The sequence below is a fragment of the Natator depressus genome, chromosome 15, assembly GCF_965152275.1.
Source record: "Natator depressus isolate rNatDep1 chromosome 15, rNatDep2.hap1, whole genome shotgun sequence".
NCBI classification, from domain to species: domain Eukaryota; kingdom Metazoa; phylum Chordata; order Testudines; family Cheloniidae; genus Natator; species Natator depressus.
Genome location: NC_134248.1, coordinates 22382577 through 22401226, shown reverse-complemented (window position 1 = coordinate 22401226; position 18650 = coordinate 22382577). Strand labels below are relative to the sequence as shown.

At 43.2% G+C, this 18650-nt stretch overlaps 1 protein-coding gene across 1 annotated transcript in view; it reads left to right on the top strand.

The window, feature by feature from the left end:
- TMEM132C (transmembrane protein 132C) overlaps positions 1-18650 on the top strand; it is a 290776-nt gene that overhangs the window by 69960 nt on the left and 202166 nt on the right. The window contains exon 2 of the mRNA XM_074972399.1: positions 14062-14950. Within this exon, the coding sequence (XP_074828500.1) occupies positions 14062-14950 (889 nt within the window). The remainder of the gene's footprint in view (positions 1-14061; positions 14951-18650) is intronic.

The following is an 18650-nucleotide window of genomic DNA, read 5'->3' as shown; positions in this document are numbered from 1 at the left end:
GTCCTCAGCTGGTGGAGATCAGCATTACTCTGATAACTTCAATGAACCTATATTGATTTAACAGCTGACCATCAGTCCCTAAATCTCACTGAGTGAATCCTCTCTCCCACCCCCCAATGTGGTAAGGAAACCCAAACAGACACTTAAAAGCTAGAGAGACAAGGTGGGGGGCGAGGTAATATCTTTTATTGGACCAACCTCTATTGGTGAAAGAGACAAGCTCTCAAGTTTACACAGAACTCTTTTTCAGGTCTGGGCCTGTATGTAAGGTCAAAAGCTTGTACCTTCCATGCTCAGAAGCTGGTCTAATAAAAGATAATACCTCACCCATCTTGTCTCTCTATCTTGGGACTAACACAGCTACAACAACAGTGGTGACAATTTATGAAGCTGCTGGCTCAGACCCAAAATTTCCTCTGTGTGTGTGTGTGTGTGTGTGTGTATTTTTTATATATATATAATATAAAAATTTTTTTCATGGGCTGATGTGATTCCAGGGAGGAATAGAGTCACCCACCACCCTGATCTAAGGTTCTTCTGCCTCCATTGTTAACGCCAAATGGCCTCTGTTTGTCGGCTTATTTCAGACTTCCTCACGGTGCTCTGTATTTGGCCAACAGCCATACCTACTTGTTCTGCTGTCCTGCCAGCCCTTACAAGCCAAGCAGGCTCAGACAATATTGAAGGGAAGGCCTCCAAAGTATACCAGAGTGCTGCAGCAAGTCATGTTGTGATACAGTGGGTGACACTCTCCCATCTAAGGCATTTGTGAACCAGTGCTCCAGTACAGTACTAGGGGGCATTGTACTGGTGGGGCGGCCATCTTTCAGGAGATGTAAAATCAAGATACTGAGCACTTACGGTCTTCAAAAGATCCTGTCGTATATTTCCATGAGTAGGGGTCCAGGTCCCTAGTGTCCCGGCCAAATTCCTATTTGTAGCCCAAAAAGCCCTCCCCTGCTGTACTGAATAAAATTATTCTTTCACTCTTGTCCTGAACTGCTGTATATTGTGGTAGGTTGTTAAATAATTGCCACATGCCACCTTAAGTGGCTGCACTTCAGCAGTGGGGGAAGTGGACCCTGGAGACACAGTTTGTATTTCACTTTGTAAAGCAGTTTGCAGTCCATCCTGGGGAAAAACACTTGTATGTATGATAATATTTTTATTCCCTTATTATTCCTGTCTGTTCAAGAGTTCATGTTTTGAACTGGTTAATATTGCATTTCCAATACTCTATTACTATCATGAGACTGATGGAATTGCAGCTTTGAATTTGGAATCAGATCTCCAAAATATAGATTTTTATCTATACTACACCCTAAATAGATGTCGGCTCAGGTTTGCTCCTAGTGCAAATGGATGGAACTCTATTTAAATCTGTGGAGTTGTGCTCATTGACACCAGCCAAGGATTTGGCCCTCAGTGTTCATAGAGCAGTGAAAGAAATAGAGCCCGATTCTCTGTTGCACTAAGAATCCTTTGCGCTCAATCAGAGTGAGTGGTAGATTCTGCCAAATCAGAATGGCATGATTTACACCAACTTTGCACTGCATGGGTGTAAATGATGCATAAGTAAGGCAGCAGAGAAACAAGCCTTTGGTTCCTGCTCCTAAGAGTTTATAGTCTAAGGGTACTTCTACACGGCAATGAAAGACCCATGGCTTGGCTGTGGCTGGCTTGGGTCAGCTGGCTCCGGCTCGCAGGGCTGGGGCTAAAAATTGCAGTGTAGATCCTGGTCCCACAAGGGACCAGGGTCCCAGAGCCCAAATGTCTACACTGCAATTTTTAGCCCCGCAGCCCAAGCCCCGCGAGCTTGAGTCAGTTGACCTAGGCTCTGAGTCTTGATGCCGTAGGTTTATTGTTTTTATTTATTTATTTATTCTTATTATTTTATTGCATTGTAGACATACCCTTAGGGTCTAATCCTGGAAGCATTTACTACAAGGTGTGATGTTTACAGAGTCTGGGCCTAAATTAAGGTATAGTTAAATGTGTGATGCTATGACAGATACTGGGAGGGGTGGCAGAGTTGCTTTTCTGCTCATCAAACTTTTTTTGATCTGATATTCAGAATGTCTCCTATGATTCCATAGACAAAGCAATGGGAAGCCGAAAGGATTATTGAATGCAGTTGTTTAAAACTGCCACTAATCCAAACCACATAACCAACAGAACTGATATGTGGTATCTCTGTAAACTTTCATTCTGATGATGGGCCTGGGGAAAGTGCTGACAAGGAGATGGAGCTGTTACCTTGGAAAGGGGTTTGCTCTGCTGCTTGCACTTAAGGTGGGCTGACATGTAGACAGAACATAAAAAAACACCCAAGTGGATAAACAAAAATCCATAGCATCAGTGTAGCAATCCTGGAACGTTAAGGACCTAAAAGTAGCTCATCAGTCCTAAGCACTAGGGTCCTGAAACTACTGTACTAATGATCTGCTGCTACTGCTCTTCTTAGCTCAGTATTGCAAGGGTCTGTGGTCTTTTTATAGAAGATTCTGGAGAGATTATTACAAATTAGCTTCTGAAAATGTAGCTCTTTGAAAAAGTGTGTGTGTGTGAATAGGGAAAAACATTGCATTTCATTAGTTGGATATAGTTTCTTGTCTTCTGTTCTTCTAGGGCTCGAGCCTGTGAGGTTCTGAGTGCCTCCTGCCATGTTCTTAGCACCCTCAACTCCCACTGAAGTCTGGCAGTGGAGGGTGCCCAGCAAAGTTACCCACTTCAGGATCTAGGCTCCAGTCTCATGTTAAACGTGGACTATGTATAAAACAATTCAGTGTCTCAACAGAGCAGTGACTAGAGCAGCTGAAGAAAGGACAGTGCTATTTACAGAGAGAGGTAGAGAGAAGGATGTGGCTAGAAGAATTGGCGTATTGTCCAGGGCAGAGCTATTTGCTCCCATGATTGTAATGTGTATGTTTCCATTTACAATACCTTAATAACCATAATATGTATTCAGACTGTGAGCTTTTTGTATATTAAATCAAAGCATGAAACCTTGGCCAAGGTTTTAAAATGTGATTAGTGATTTTGTGTGTCTTCATTTTGGATCGGCCTGATTTTCAGACCGGGCTAACTGGCATCCTTTGAAAGTCAGGCCCCTTCAAGATGTCTCGGATGGGACACCCTGGGCTTGAGGCATTCCATATCACTAATTACTTTATGAAATCTTGATTCCCAGATCCTTCTTTCGTCTCAGTTTCTGACCCACACTGGTCCATTTTTGCAGGCTTTTAAAAATAACAGTGCTTTACCTTTTTATATGAAATTTTTCAGCTGATGATCTCAAAGGGGCAGATTTTTAAAGGTATTTAGGTGCCTGAAGATAAAGCTAGAAGCATAACAGCCATTTGTTTCAATGGGAGTTAGGGTCCTATCTGCTTTTGAAAATCCCCCTGGGCACTCATCTGCCTCTTTTAAATACTTTTAAAAATCTGGCTCAAAGTTATTTACAAACATTACCAGTGAGGCTTCATTGACTAGCTGCGTCTATTCTTATTTTCTAGGCAGGTAAACTGAGTTGCAGAGAAGTTGCTTGTGGTCACAGTGAGTCATTGTCAGAATCAAGAATAGAACTGAGGTGTGCCAACTCCCTCTCCCTCATTGTAAAGCATCAGACCTAATCTGTTTACGTGTTACTGCTTTGGGTTTCCCCAGGAGCCATGAAGTATACCACAACAAGGCAGACCTCACTGGAACCAAATGACTTCATATGACATTTACCTGTTGTAAATCGCTCTTAAGACATTTTACATCTAGTAGCAGGGGGAAGGAAGTTGTGTGAATGATGCCTGACCTGGAACTTAGCTTTTCCAAAGCTCATCTGGTAACAAAGCCCTTTGTTAACTGAAATTCCAATATCAGATACAATCTTTGACTTTAAACAATGAAGTAGGTAGTGTATGTCTGATGGCCTTACCAAAGCAGACATGCCATAATGTCAGCATTGAGAATGGGAGCAATTTTTTGTAACTTTCATTGACCTTTGCACATACACGCTTGTGCATACACTTTTAAGGTCATCAACCAATCTGAAAAACAGTTTATAGATTTCACCCCTGAATGTCAGATGCAGTCTTTGGTTGACATATGCATCAGTTGCAAGAATGAGCTGGAGAAGGCAGGTTTGCAAATGAAAGGGCACTGCTAATTTCCATAGTCAAAAGGACAGGCCGATATAACCAAACAGAAATTGCAGTGTGTGGTCTGTCATGAAATGACACAAAATCAATTTATGGTGTTCACTTTTCTAATTCTATAAGTATTTGACTTTATTTCTGGATTAGGCACTAAAGACCCTCCCTTTATTTATGGATTAGGCACTAGGGAAAAATTTTTAGTAATCTAATAACCATAAATATATTAAAAATTAAATAAAGCCAGTGGTCCTGATTTAGCGCACAGGAATCAGTACCACTAGCCTCTGGAATAGTCCTACTGTATCAGACCCAAGGTCCATTTAGTTCATTATCCTCTGACAACGATTGGTATCAGATGCTTCAAAAGAGGGTGTATGAACCCCACAAGAGCAGATGTGGGATAGTCTGTCCCCCGACATTAGGTCTCATCCTGATCTCCCATAGCTAGAGCTTGGCTTAACCCTCAAAATGAGATTTAATATCCCTTCCAAAAATGTTGTTGTCATTATTTACAACTACTCTGGATATTCTTGGTATCAATATAAATGTTCAATCCCTTTTTAAAAATCTTGTTAAATTCTTGGCCGCAATGACTTCCAGTGGCAATGAGTTCCACTATTTAATTGCACGTTGCGTGAATTCCCTTTCAGTTTTGAATTTCCCACCTTTTAATTTCATTGAAAGTCCTTGCTCTTGTGTTGAGAGAGGGCAAACAGAAACTTCTGATCTACCTTCTTTCACGTCCCTAGACACATCTGCTTGCCATTCTGTGATTGCTCTCTTTTTCTTCTGCTGGAAAAGAAGAGAAGAGGAAAAAGTACTTCCTCTTTGTACAGTTGTTCAGGAGCGGCCCATGAACATCTGCTGATGTTCAATGCGGAGTTTGGCTTTAACAAGTCACACAAGATAATTTCCCAAAGGATGCAGGAATTTTGTGGGGGGGAAGTCTGGTGAAATTACACAACCCAGTCATCAATGTCCTTGCAATTTTCATTTCAAAACAAGTGAAATGCTACATATTGAACAAAGAAAGATAATTAATTTTCAGACTATTTTAATAAAATATTAAATGTGTTGAAAATATCTAGATGTGCCGTCTCCTGCCATCCCTTGTTGTAGCATCAGTGACTCCAGGCAAACAGGATTAAGTAAGGTACAGGCTATATCTCCACTTTAAAATAAAAGGTCCTATTAGTTGCCAAGGATAGCTGCAGTCACATGCATGAATGTAGCATATGAGATTTTGATACCAGATAGGGAACCACTACTAATATATCCTCATCACAGGACTTTGGTTCCCAGTTTCCTGAAATCAGGATTCTTAATAGAGCTGAGCAAGCAATTTGCGATCAATCATTTATGTGACAAAATGATCCTCCTTTTCTGCCTACACGATGTGTGTAAACGGATTGCAGTTTTCCCCAAATGTATTCAGTATACGAATGATCTGACAGATTTGTTTTCACCTTTCTTTTTAACTGTAGGAACTAGTTGCAAACCTTTTGCCACAAGGATGTGACTGGTCAAATAAGTCATGTTGGTTGAGTTTTCTGTTCCCTGGCTGGATGTGAAAACACTTCTGGTGCATATAAATGGGTGAACTGAAAATCTGGCTTGTACAAATGGCCTGTCATGCAACTTTTCCAGTTCCCTTTCCTTGAATTTTCATAGTGTTTTTTTTTTTACGGCCAGAGAGACCATTAGATCACCAAGTCTGACCTCCTGCCTAACGTTTCCAGAAAGTGAACACAAAAGGGATGGGAAAACAATTATGGTCATTATGAAATCTGTGTGAATATTTACAGGCACTTTTTGCCGTATTTGCTGAGTTCTAGTTGTAAAAGGAAGGATTTCTGAGAGTTCCGTACCTTCACAGCCATTAAATATGCTGCCTTCTGTGGCAGAATAGTGGGAAAGGAGCAAGGAAATGCAGCCAGTGACTTTTAGAGGGGAAGAGACCAGCTTTATGGACTTAAAAATATCTTCTCAGCTTTTTTCCCCTTAATGTGTCTTTCCAGGTCTAGACTGTGTGATTTGCAGTGCGAGAAGTGGGATGGAGGGCTGGGGGTGGGGGACAGGGCACTGGGCAGTATGGGGTACCATGGGGGGCAGGAGACGACAGTGCAGAGCACCAGGTAAGAGGGAGTGGTGCAGGGGCAGTGTGGCGCACCAGGGGAGAGGTCAGTGTGTGTGTGTGGGGGGGGAGTGGAAGCAGGTGGGGACAGTGCCGAGTGCCACGGGTGGACTGTTCTTTGGGGGGGCCATGCTGGGAGGCAGGGGCAGTACGGAGAGTCAGGGGAGTTAGTGCCACAAGACTCATGGGTTGGCTTGGCCAATACAGAGTGGTGTGCTCTGCACCGTCTATGAGGGAGGCATAGGCTGCTATTTTCAGTGCCGCAGCCCAGCTTGCGGATTGGTGTGAAAGCAGAGAGAGGATGGCCGTTTCTCTCTCTTTCCTCCCCATTCCAGGTGATTTGCTCCCTAGGAGGATTATTATGAAATCTGCTATTGGCTGGGCCATACAGGGTTCAGGAGAAGTCCTTGGCAAGGGTGGATTCCTTCTGCTTCTCATTGGCCTCCTCTGCCCGGGCCCTCTGGCTGAGGGAAGAGGCAGATGGTTTCCTTGAAGACTCAGTGGCACTTTAAACATCAGCCAGCAAGTGTGCTTGGCGGTTGGCCGATTCCCTCGCACCTAGCATCCAAATCCATAACTTCCTGTCCAAGGGAAAGTTATTTCAAAATTACCTCTGTGCAGGATGGTTTTAAAATATCGGAGTTTTATGACAGCTCCACTGAAGCTAGTGCCTGGGGCTCAGTTCCATGTTTGACTCATCTCACCTTGATATCCAAGAGAGAAGAACCTCGATCAGAGTTCATGGTTTGAGATCCAGTTTCAGCAATCTACCTTGGTAGAATATAGGAATTTAAGCTTGGGTGTCACACTGGAGCCAATGACGTGCATCAAGCATTCATGTTTGTGGTCAGATGAAACCCTACAGTAGTGTATGGTACAAGAGGAAAATGTCTGACACAGAATTGAAGAAGTTACGAGGCTGTTACAAAAAGACACAAGGGAGCAATGATTTGCAAGCTTTAACTTTTGCTTTTGTCTAATTGTTTAGCTCAGTAGTTCCCAACATTTTCCATTTTGGGATCCCTGTTTCCATACTGGGGGCCCTCCTCTGCCTAGCTGTAGCCCCTTTCTAGTTAGTAATATGGGAGGGCAAAGGGCTCACACAAAGTGTTGACACCTGTTTGCAAGTCCCAGCTTGAGAATCCACACTCTAACTAAAGATGCAGGATTGATCCTTACCTGTTTCCTCCCTTACTCCAACTTCCAGACTTTCTTCCCTGTTCGAAATGTGAGCTCAGCTTATTTGATCCCAATGACATGGTGGTTTAGCCTCTTTCTCAAGGAATTTCTCAGATGAGATATCCAAAATTTAAACCTTGTATACACAAAAAGTGTACTGCTTTACCTATACTTGTGAAAGTGATGCAACTTCCCTAATATGGGTGCATTTATACAGGTATAATGCACTTATACCAGTATAGTTTATTTCTATATGGAAATAGAGCACCTTTATACTGATAAAAGTAAAAGAGTACTTGTGGCACCTTAGAGACCAACAAATTTATTTGAGCACAAGCTTTCGAAGTGGGCTGTAGCTCACGAAAGCTTATGCTCAAATAAATTTGTTAGTCTCTAAGGTGTCCCAAGTACTCCTTTTCTTTTTGCATATACAGACTAACACGGCTGCTACTCTGAAACCTGTCTTTATACTGATGTAACTGTGCCCACATTAGGGGCTGTAAATCACTTCCCTCACCCCCACCAACATAGCATGTGGGTACAGAAAGCTGTGTATCTAGGCCTTATTGAATTCTCAAGACAGACCTCTATTCCATAGCTCTTTGTGAGAACTCTTTTTCTCTTAATGGTTGAGCTAGTGTAGGTTTAATATTGAGAAATTCATCCGTGATGTCTGACCGCCACATCCAACCGTCATTATGAATTTGATTCCTAATTATTCTCTAACAGATAATTTTCCTTTTAGGGTATTCATGCTAATCTTCTAACAAATAAATGAAAATGTGATCACTCTTTCAAGCAGAATAAAGCATGGGCTTAATGGATGCTTCATTTTAAATCATGCATTAGAATATAAAATTCAGAAAAACTAGCCAGTGTGTTGAATAGATTCTCTGATCAGTTTAGGAACAGGAGACTGTGAGTCTAATCAGCAGCCACTCTAAAAAGTACATGTAGTCTGTTGATAATTAGTTATACTAGAGGCGAGTTAGAGGGCATGAAAGTTATTGGGGAGAGATGGAAGAGTAGGAAAAAACCTCTGAAATAATGGTCTATGTATGTGCAACTTCACATGGTTAGGATTCAAAGTGAAGAGAATGTTTTATAACCGATTTTTATCAGGTAGTAGAGGCTTGAAATTTGTATTAAAATAAAAAGGCAGTCCAGCTATCAGCACAAAATTATAGTACTCCACTACGTAAGGCAGAACAGAAGGTGGAAACCATTAGACTACAATATAAAAGCAAAGATTTTCTTTTCTTTTTTTTCTGTGCGCCAGTCTGTTCAGATAGCTTTGCTGTTTACTTTAACACTATTTTTTTTTATGCTGTTGGGGACTGAGATTCTTAAATGGGGAGCTGCGGTTACTAGGTACCAGGCTAAACCCTGCTCACCTCAGTCATGTGACTGATTTGGAGTGAAGGGAGTGTGAGCAAGGCCATAGAGATTCTGCCCATTTTGTGCCCCTGGAGCATAGAATCATAGAAGATCAGGGTTGGAAGAGACCTCAGGAGGTCATCTAGTCCAACCATCTACTCAAAGCAGGACCAAGCCCAACTAAATCACCCCAGCCAGGGCTTTGTCAAGCCTGACCTTAAAAACCTCTAAGGATGAGATTCCAGCACCTCCCTAGGTAACCCATTCCAGTGCTTCACCACCCTCCTAGTGAAATAGTTTTTCCTAATTTCCAACCTACACCTCCCCCTCTGCAACTTGAGACCAAGTTTGAGACCAACAGAGAGGAAGAGCTCTGTGTAACTTGAAAGTTTGTCTTTCTCACTAGCAGAAGTTGGTCCAATAAAAGATATTACCTCACCCACCTTGTCTGTCTGTACTATGTTCCCCCCCCCCGCACACCTCCCCCCATAAGTCCCGGGCAACTTCTTCTTCTCCAAAATTATTCACTCCTGCAGGGGTTGCTGGTGCCAATGCACTTACATTAAGCTCACTCAGTAGAACTGTAATGAAGTTGTCTACTTGTCAGCAGGAGTCATTTGCTGAAATGACTGATATTGATTATGTATTACTTGAAAACATTTAATTAGATTTTATTAGATAATTAAAGTACTAGCAGACAGGCATGCTAAAAGGACAGTGAGCCTACTGCTTGGAAGAATCCTCCAGGCATGGACCTTAGTTACAGGTTTCACTTCCTAGTTGGAACTTCCATAAGTATTTGGTGGGGAGAGGGGGAGGTTCTGCACATTTCAGCCAACTCCAGGCCATATCTGGTGTCCTGATTATGTGTCTGATTCTCTCATATGTCTTGACTTAGATGGAACGCCACAAGGGGGTAAGAATCTACAAGGAAGAATCTCTTTACAGAATCAGGGCTTATACCAGAGAACTTTGAGTAGATGTCAAAGTCCCTAGGAGTGACTGTTGGCCATTCAGAGGCTCTGGTGTAAAGATTTTAGGGCCCAATCCTCAACTGATGTAAATGCTGTAATGCCCTTGAAGCTGATGCAGCTCTACAAACACCTAGAAGATCATATGGTGATAAGAGCATGGAATTGCCAAGAACAAATCATGTCAAACCAACCTGATAGCTTTCTTTGATAGGGTAACAAGCCTTGTGAATGGGGGGAAGCGGTAGATGTGGTATATCTTGACTTTAGTAAGGCTTCTGCTACTATCTCACATGACCTTCTCATACACAAACTAGGGAAATGCAACCGAGATGGAGCTACTATAAGGTGGGTGCATAACTGGTTGGAAAACCATTATCAGTGGTTCGCGGTCAAGCTAGAAGGGCATATCGAGTGGGGTTCTACAGGGATCAGTTCTGTTCAATATCTTCATCGGTGATTTAGATTATGGCATAGAGAGTACACTTATAAAGTTTCAGAGTAGCAGCCGTGTTAGTCTGTATTCGCAAAAAGAAAAAGAGTACTTGTGGCACCTTAGAGACTAACCAATTTATTTGAGCATAAGCTTTCGTGAGCTTAGCTTAGTCTCTAAGGTGCCACAAGTACGCCTTTTCTTTTTGCTTATAAAGTTTGCAGATGATACCAGGCTGGGAGGGGTTGCAAGTGTTTTGGAGGATAGGATTAAAATTCAAAATGATCTGGACAAACTGGAGAAATGGTCCAAAGTAAATAAGATGAAATTCAATAAGGAGAAATGCAAAGTATTCCACTTAGGAAGGAACAATCAGTTGCACACACACAAAATGGGAAATGACTGCCTAGGAAGGAGTACTGTGGAAAGGGATCTGGGGGTCAGAGTGAATCACAAGCTAAATATGAATCAACAGTGTAACACTATTGCAAAAAAAGCAAACACTGTTCTGGGCTGTATTAGCAGGACTGTTGTAAGCAAGACACGAGAAGTAATTCTTCACCTCTACTCCGTGCTGATTAGGCCTCAACTGGAGTACTGTGCCCAGTTCTGGGTGCCACATTTCAGGAAAGATGTGGAAAATTGCAGAAAGTCCAGAGAAGAGCAACAAAAATGATTAAAGGTCTAGAAAACGTGAACTACGAGGGAAGATTGGGGGGGAAAAATGGGTTTGTTTAATCTGGAGAAGAGAAGACTGAGAGGGGACGTGATAATAGTCTTCAAGTACATAAAAGGTTATTACAAGGAGGAGGGAGGAAAATTTTTCATTAACCTCTGAGGATAGGACAAGAAGCAATGGGCTTAAATTGCAACAAGGGCAGTTTAGGTTGGATCTTAGGAAAAATTTCTTAATTGTAAAGGTAGTTAAGCACTAGAACAAATTACCTAGGCAGGTTGTGGAATCTCCGTCATTGGAAATTTTTAAGAGCAGGTTGGACAAACCCCTGTCAGGGATGATCTTGATAATAGAGTCCTGCCATCAGTGCAGGGGACTGGTCTAGATGTTCTCTCGAGGGCCTTTCCAGTCCTAAGATTCTGTTTACACCAGATGAGGATTTGGCCCTCTGTGGCTATAGTGTAAACACCTAACTTTTTGATTTGATAGCAGGCACTGTGGGCAGTTCCAAGAAATAAGTGCAGCAACACCTCTCAATCCCCACTGCAACAATAATGTAGACTTGAGTTATGAATATTGCACCTTCCCCAGGGACATCAGCCCCTCTCCCACTCTTGTATGTCTCAAAGCTCCAGGGTTTGCAGCATGTCCTGAAGGCCGAATAAATTCGGAATAGTTTGGAGCAAGGACGTGAATTCCAAAGGCAAGAGGCCCCCTTAGAAAACACGCTGTCAGCAGCCCCCCATCTCTCCTAAACCAAAGGGTTGATCACAGCAGAGTGCCCAGCTCCTGGGCATCTGAGCTCAGCAATCAAGTTTGAAAACTGCACCCACCCATTTTGACACCAGTTCATTGTTTGTATTGCAAAGGTACTTCAACCAGATTTGGTTCCCTCTTGTACTAGGCACTGTACAAACACATAGTGAAAGATACTCCTTGCCCCAAAGAGCTTACTGTCTAAGCAGCCAAGATAGATTGGCGGTGAAGGGGGGAAGCAAATTGCCCAAACTCATAGAATATCAGGGTTGGAAGGGACCTCAGGAGGTCATCTAGTCCAACCCACTGCTCAAAGCAGGACCAATCCCCAATTTTTGCCCCAGATCCCTAAATGGCCCCCTCAAAGACTAGCCTGCTAAACACAGGGTTGTGAGTTCAATGCTCAAACCACTGAGCTATCCCTCACACAGCTGATCACTGTCTCATCTGGGATTAGAACTCTGGTCTCTGGATTCCCAACTCAGTGCTCACCCCACTGAATCACCTTGACTCTCCCAATGTGCCTGGGAGGGAGATGTCTTTAAGTTATCAAATATATACATCTTTCCATCAGCTGTCTTATTCCTTTTGCAGTTTTGGTCCATCTTAGTAGAGTGAGTAGGTAGGGTTGTTGGTGAGAAAAAAATCACCTGTTTGCCTCAATAGACATCTAAATGACAATTATTAAAACAGTCAAATCAAATTTTGATTAAAAAAAAAATTTGCTCAGCTGAGGCCCTGCCTGCCAAAGCCTTGGCACCCGTTTTTATTACTGATGTTATAGACACGACACTCTTGTGTGTACTTGATCTCACACACCAGGGTGCATATGCATTAGAGATTTGAGATTTTATAGCTATACATATATTACACACACAGGGGTGTCTTTAGCATGGTGCATCTGTAGCCCTGAAAATAGGAGATACCAGCACAACCTTAAACTATAGAGGTGCAAACCATGCTAGCCCACGAAAACTCATGCCCAGATAAATTTGTTAGCTCTATGGTGCCACAAAGACTCCTTGTTGTTCATGCTTCTAGAATTAGTGACCCAGAAACAGGGTTTCTGGAGCGTGGAAGGGAGGCGGGAGAAATGTTTGTCATTTCTTTTGAAAAGCAATCTGTAGAGCAGTCTCTCTTTGGCTGTAGAACAGAAACTAACTTTGATCTGCTAGCCAGTGTTCCTACAGTGAAAGTGATTAGCAGGATTTCAAGAGCTATGGGTGAGTGGAACTTACCAATGTACTGAATGCCTTGGGCATGCTGTGATTAAACAGAGACTAAAAAGGCAGAAAGAAAGTTTATAAGAAGGTAGAATAGATGGGAAAGAAAAGGACTCTCTCTACCAATTTATGAATGAACTGTTTGTGGGTTTTTTTTTTCTTGTCGCCTTCAATGCTTGTGCAAAGATGTAGTAGTTTATTGATAGGTTTCAGAGTAGCAGCCATGTTAGTCTGTATTCGCAAAAAGAAAAGGAGGACTTGTGGCACCTTAGAGACTAACAAATTTATTTGAGCAAAAACTTTCGTGAGCTACAGCTCACTTCATCGGATGCATTCTGATGAAGTGAGCTGTAGCTCACGAAAGCTTATGCTCAAATAAATTTTAGTCTCTAAGGTGCCACATGTACTCCTTTTCTTTTTTCTCAATATGTGTCTCTCCAAATGAAGCACACTCCTCTTCTGTGATGTCAGTGTATCCTATTTCAACTTGATATTTTGCTGCATCTTCCTCACATTGTGTCAAAAGCATTTTTGCAGTGCGGTGCTGCCAAATGGTGAACCCTGAAAATGGCTGGGGAGAAGCAGTGGGTCTGGGATATGGGATCACCTTGAGGAAACTGGGGTTGTCCCAGAAAACAGGATGGATGGCAACCTTACAAGGCACATTGGTGACAAACATTGCAATCAGTTTGGGAAGCAGTGTAGTTCAGGAACTTGTGGGTGTTTGTGTTGCAGCCAGGATTAAAAAAAAAAAAGACTTCATCGGTGGCCCTGGGCAAAAGTCACTGAATTGTACTGCTTCCGTTTCCCCGTCTGTAAATTGGAGGTAATGAAGAATGTTATGAGGATTAATTAGTGGATGTACAGCATTAAATTAAATCTAGACAAATGTATCATGCTGAAGAGCACTGCGTGTGTGTATATATAATGAAATGTATAAATACAGGGCAGGATTAATGCCTACATTTTCTGCCATGCATGTGACCTACAGAAGAATCCAGTGTTTAACTGTAATCATTTTTCCATCATAACTAATTGAACAATAATGTGGCAGATGGCTCCATTGGAGTCAAGAGAAACTTTTTATTTTGAACCTATACATTGCTTTTGGCCTAGTCCATGAAGTTCCAGGTTACTAACTTTTTTTATTATTATTATTAATAGTGACAGATTGTCGAGGGGTCTTGGACAATATACAGAGATTTTCTTCATTACCAACCTATCTACCTGTGAGCTATCGGATCTTCAGTGCTGAGACTTCCTTTTTCCTTAAAGAAGCCAATCAGGATTTCATGAGAAACTCCAGTTTGCAGTCTCGGGTGGAGTCCTTTTTCCCATATAAAGCCAAGAGGCCACCTGTATTAAATGCCAGCTATGGACCTTTTTCCATTGAACAAGCGGTGCCCCATGACCTACTGTTGACCTCAAACATTTTTGGATCCACCAGCAAATTTACTTTTAACTGGAGACTTAAAGCCTGCATCATGAGCAACAAAATTTACCTGAGCAAGCCCAAAGTCCAGATCCTTTTCTACATTGTGGGCAGGGACTGGGATGACTACAGTACCATGGAGAGGCTGCCTTGCCTACGGGTGTTTGCCTTCCGCGAGACGAGGGAAGTCCGAGGCAGCTGCAGGCTGAAGGGGGATCTGGGATTGTGCGTGGCAGAGCTGGAACTCCTGCCAAGCTGGTTTAACCCCCCCACGGTGGTGGCCGGCCGCAAGAAAATGACGGATCAGTCTGAAGGGAGCCCTGTGGAACTTTACTACACCATCCAGCCGGGGGATGAGACTGGGGAGTGCACCACTGAGGATGTGAGGAAGGGGAATGCCATCCGGCCAGGGAAGGATGGTACGGATGAGACCATGTCCCACTTGCAGAGGATTGGCTCTGTGAGCCTCTATCGAGCCCCAGAGAGTTCTCAGCTGACAGAGCTGAGGCTGGACGGTAATGTTGTCATCTGGCTGCCATCGAAGCCGGTCAAGCAAGGAGAAGTTGTGAATGTCTTTGTGACTCTGGCTAACAATTCTACCGTGGAACAGTTCGTACTGAGGTACGGTAGGTTGGTTTTGCCTCTGTTTCTCTGTCAGTAGCAAACGCTGATGTAAAGGGGGAGTAACCTAAGCTAGTTGGTGGGGTGGACTCATATTTACAACTGCCCCCTAATTGCAACCCACTTCTCATCTATCTCCCCTCTCCCCCCAGACAGAGAGGCCATTGAAGAGATCCTCGCTAGGATTCCACACCCCTAAAACACACCAGCGTTCTACAATGAGTGCCCAATTCACAATGGGGGTGCTGCCTACTCTGGCCATTGCTGTGGCATGATGGACAGTGATGCATCACGGTAACTGAAACAAGCATCATCAAAATATACTCCTGAACTTTTAATGCGTAGTAGCAGGGTCCACATGGCCAGTTGGGGCATAGAGTATGACTCTAGAGCATATTAGATTGCTGTCTTGCCACTCACTAAATCGCCATGTAGGCAAGCCCATAGAATACCAGGGTTGGAATGGACCTCAGGAGGTCATTTAGTCCAACCCCCCGCTCGAAGCATGACCAATCCCCAACTAAATCATCCCAGCCAGGGCTTTGTCAAGCCTGACCTTAAAAATCTCTAAGGAAGGAGAATTCACCACCTCCCTAGGTAACCCGTTCCAGTGCTTTACCACCCTCCTAGTGAAAAAATTTTTCCTAATATCCAACCTAAACTTCCCCACGGCAACTTGAGACCATTACTCCTTGTTCTGTCATCTGCTACCACTGAGAAGAGTTTAGATCCATTCTCTTTGGACCCTCCTTTCAGGTAGTTGAAAGCAGCTATCAAATCCCCCGTCATTCTTCTCTTCTACAGACTAAGCAGAATCAGCCTCCCCCCCACCATCCGCCTTTCCTTGCTCCCTGCCCTTCCCGCCCCCTCCCTCCCAGCACAATGTTTAAATGTAGCAAAACACCTGGTGCAGTAAACTTCATTTACATGCCTTTGCTGCAAATGACATGACACAGCTTTGCCTTCCCACACAATGGTTTTGTCATGAGAACTTCAAGGGAATGGCTCCATCCTTTTACTTATTTAAGCAGCAGTTTTTTGGGCTGCACACTTACTGTTTGTTTGGTCTTATTTTAATATGTTTGAAGTTGCTATTGATTTTAAGGGACATTAAGTTCATTATTTGGGAAAGGAATGGAAAAGACAGTACATAGGAACATGAGCATTGCCATAGTGGATCAGAACAAAAGTCAATGTGTTTCCTTCCTATTTGATACATTAGCAATTTTCCTACCAACCAAATGACAATCTTTGTCGGTCTTTTTCACCCTCAAAACTAATTAATCACCAAAATATTTGATGGATCTCCTTTCCTGTTACCAGGCTTTACATTCAAGAGAAATTTCAATAGTGATAAGCAACAATTGTTCTTTTAAAGCCTCAAGCAGCCAGAGTTTCTCATAGTTTTCTGCACATGAAATTGTTTATGTCGAAGGCTCATATGAATTAGATGAATGCATAGTTGACAACTGCTGACAAGAATAGCCTGTAGGGAAGGAAGTGTCGCTTGGAAGATAAAAGGCTCTTATTAAAACAGGGGAATTTTAGGAATCCCGGAAGCGTTCTGATATTTGTAACTTTGGTTTAGTTGGTGAGATAATCTGCAGGCTACCTGGTTACTGAGTGGAACCTCTGAGTTAGAAGAAGCTTTTTCTGTCTCTGCTGCTTTTTTATTTAAAATCAATATTCACAAGCAGTGAAGACAAGATGTGTTCCTTATAACAAGCATAGCTGTGATGAAAGAAGAAATCCAAAGGAGGCAAATGTGGTGTGTTATTTTTGCGTGGGCAGGGATATCCCTTTGAAATATGTGTGTCGCTGCCTTTTATCTCCCTGAAAAGTGAGTTAGAGAGAGACACCCTCATTGAAATCTGAGGATATACTTCTTAGCTCAGGAAGGATTCAGATTGTCTGTGCGTGGATGCTGTTTATGTGCCCAGTGGTATAATAGCAAGAAATGGAAAGAGCAGACATCAGAGGTTGCCTGTTCCACCCGCTGTAATAGACAAGACTGGTTGTTGATGATGATTTTTGGAACAGGTCGTACTTAGAGCTGGTGATTTTTTTTTCAGATAAATCTTTTCCTCCCCACAGAAGAATGCAGATGCAGGTTGACCGAAACGTTTGGCAAATTTGGGTCGAATTCGCCAAATTGTTTTGATTGGTGGTGGGAATTTAAAAACAAATCTTTGGCCACTGAACTGAAAACTCAATGATTTGCACAGCACTAGTTATACTGGTTGGGGTTTTTTTTGTTTTTTTTAATAAGGTGAATAATCATACATGTCCAATATCCATCTTAACCATGCTAACACACAGGTGAGCTGGATTGGTTCCCAGAAATGAATTTGTCAGTGCTCAGCTGAGGCCCAAACCCTTGGCAAGAGTTGGCCCCTGGTCTGCCAGCATCACACCCATCGTCAGAATTTATAACCTGTATATTTGCTTGGCCCGGGTGCCTGAGAGTTCTGGCATGTGAGCAGGAAGTGGCTCCATGGATGGAACTGAGGGACCCAGGTGAGCCCACTGGCTCTGTGGCACAAGGCAGAGGCAGGGTGGCCTGAACCATTAGAGCTGGACTGCTCAAAGGATGAGCCAGTGGACGAGAGTAGAGCAGGGAAAGTCCTTGTGCTGTTTCAGGTCCTGCAGCATCCTGTGGAATGCAGAGTTAAATTGCTCTGGAACGGAGGGGCAGCCCAGAGAGCTCTTGGTTAGCCCTCCTGTCTGGCGTGGGCCCAGACTCAGTGAAGTGGAGGGAGAGTTGAGGCAGGCCGATATCCGCAAGGGGCAGCACCTTGGGAGCCGGGGAGCGACACTAGCCTGGGTTCTTTCTCCAGCCTGCAGGACATCAAATCCAGGTGGGAGGCGAAACAGCCGTCCAAGCCATTCTTCTACTCAGTGGAGAATGGAGGCAGGTGGGGCTGAAGGAACTGCTCCATACAGTTATTTTTGTTCGGGTGTCAGGTGGAAGCATGGGGTAGCTACAGGAGAGTAGCTCTGTGGAAGGGAGCAAGGCCTTGTCTTAGTCCTTCATAGAACACCAGAATATGAAGTGACAGGTGATATTCACTGGTGAAAAATAATGTGACACTATCTCCTGGGGCATAAACTCTGTGGCCCAGTCTGTCAGCTGCTAAGATTTATCTCTCTTGCGTTTACTGAATGGCAGGTGAGGCCAGGTTCGACTCTGTTTCCTGGGTGTAAATCCATTGATTTGAGTAGTGGTACGTGGATGTATCTGAGAGGAAAGTTTGGCCCAGGCCTCTATGGGCTGCCTATGTCTTTTTAAAAAAAGAAACCTGGAAAATGGCCAGTGTGTATGTTAAGGTTGCCTACAGGCTGCTTTAACCTTCTCTGTGGCCATTTGCCTGGTGAGGTAGATGCTGTACATGGGTTCCTGCCAAAGCAAACCCTACATCCGATGACATGCATTCACATTCAAAATCATCCTAAAGAAACACACACTGCATGTTGTCCCCGGGCATGGTGTATTTGTTTATTTCTTGCTTTTTTTGTATGTTATTCGCTGACTTTTTCAAACACCCAGCACTGAGGGAAACAGTGTGTGATCGTTGCTGGATGGTGGTGGGCGGGAGGGGGGAATAGCCACAAATCATCTTTGGCAAAAGTAAAGTAAATTGGTCTAAATGACCTCATTGCCACAAATCACTGGAGATGAAATTGTGTTCTTAAATTGTAT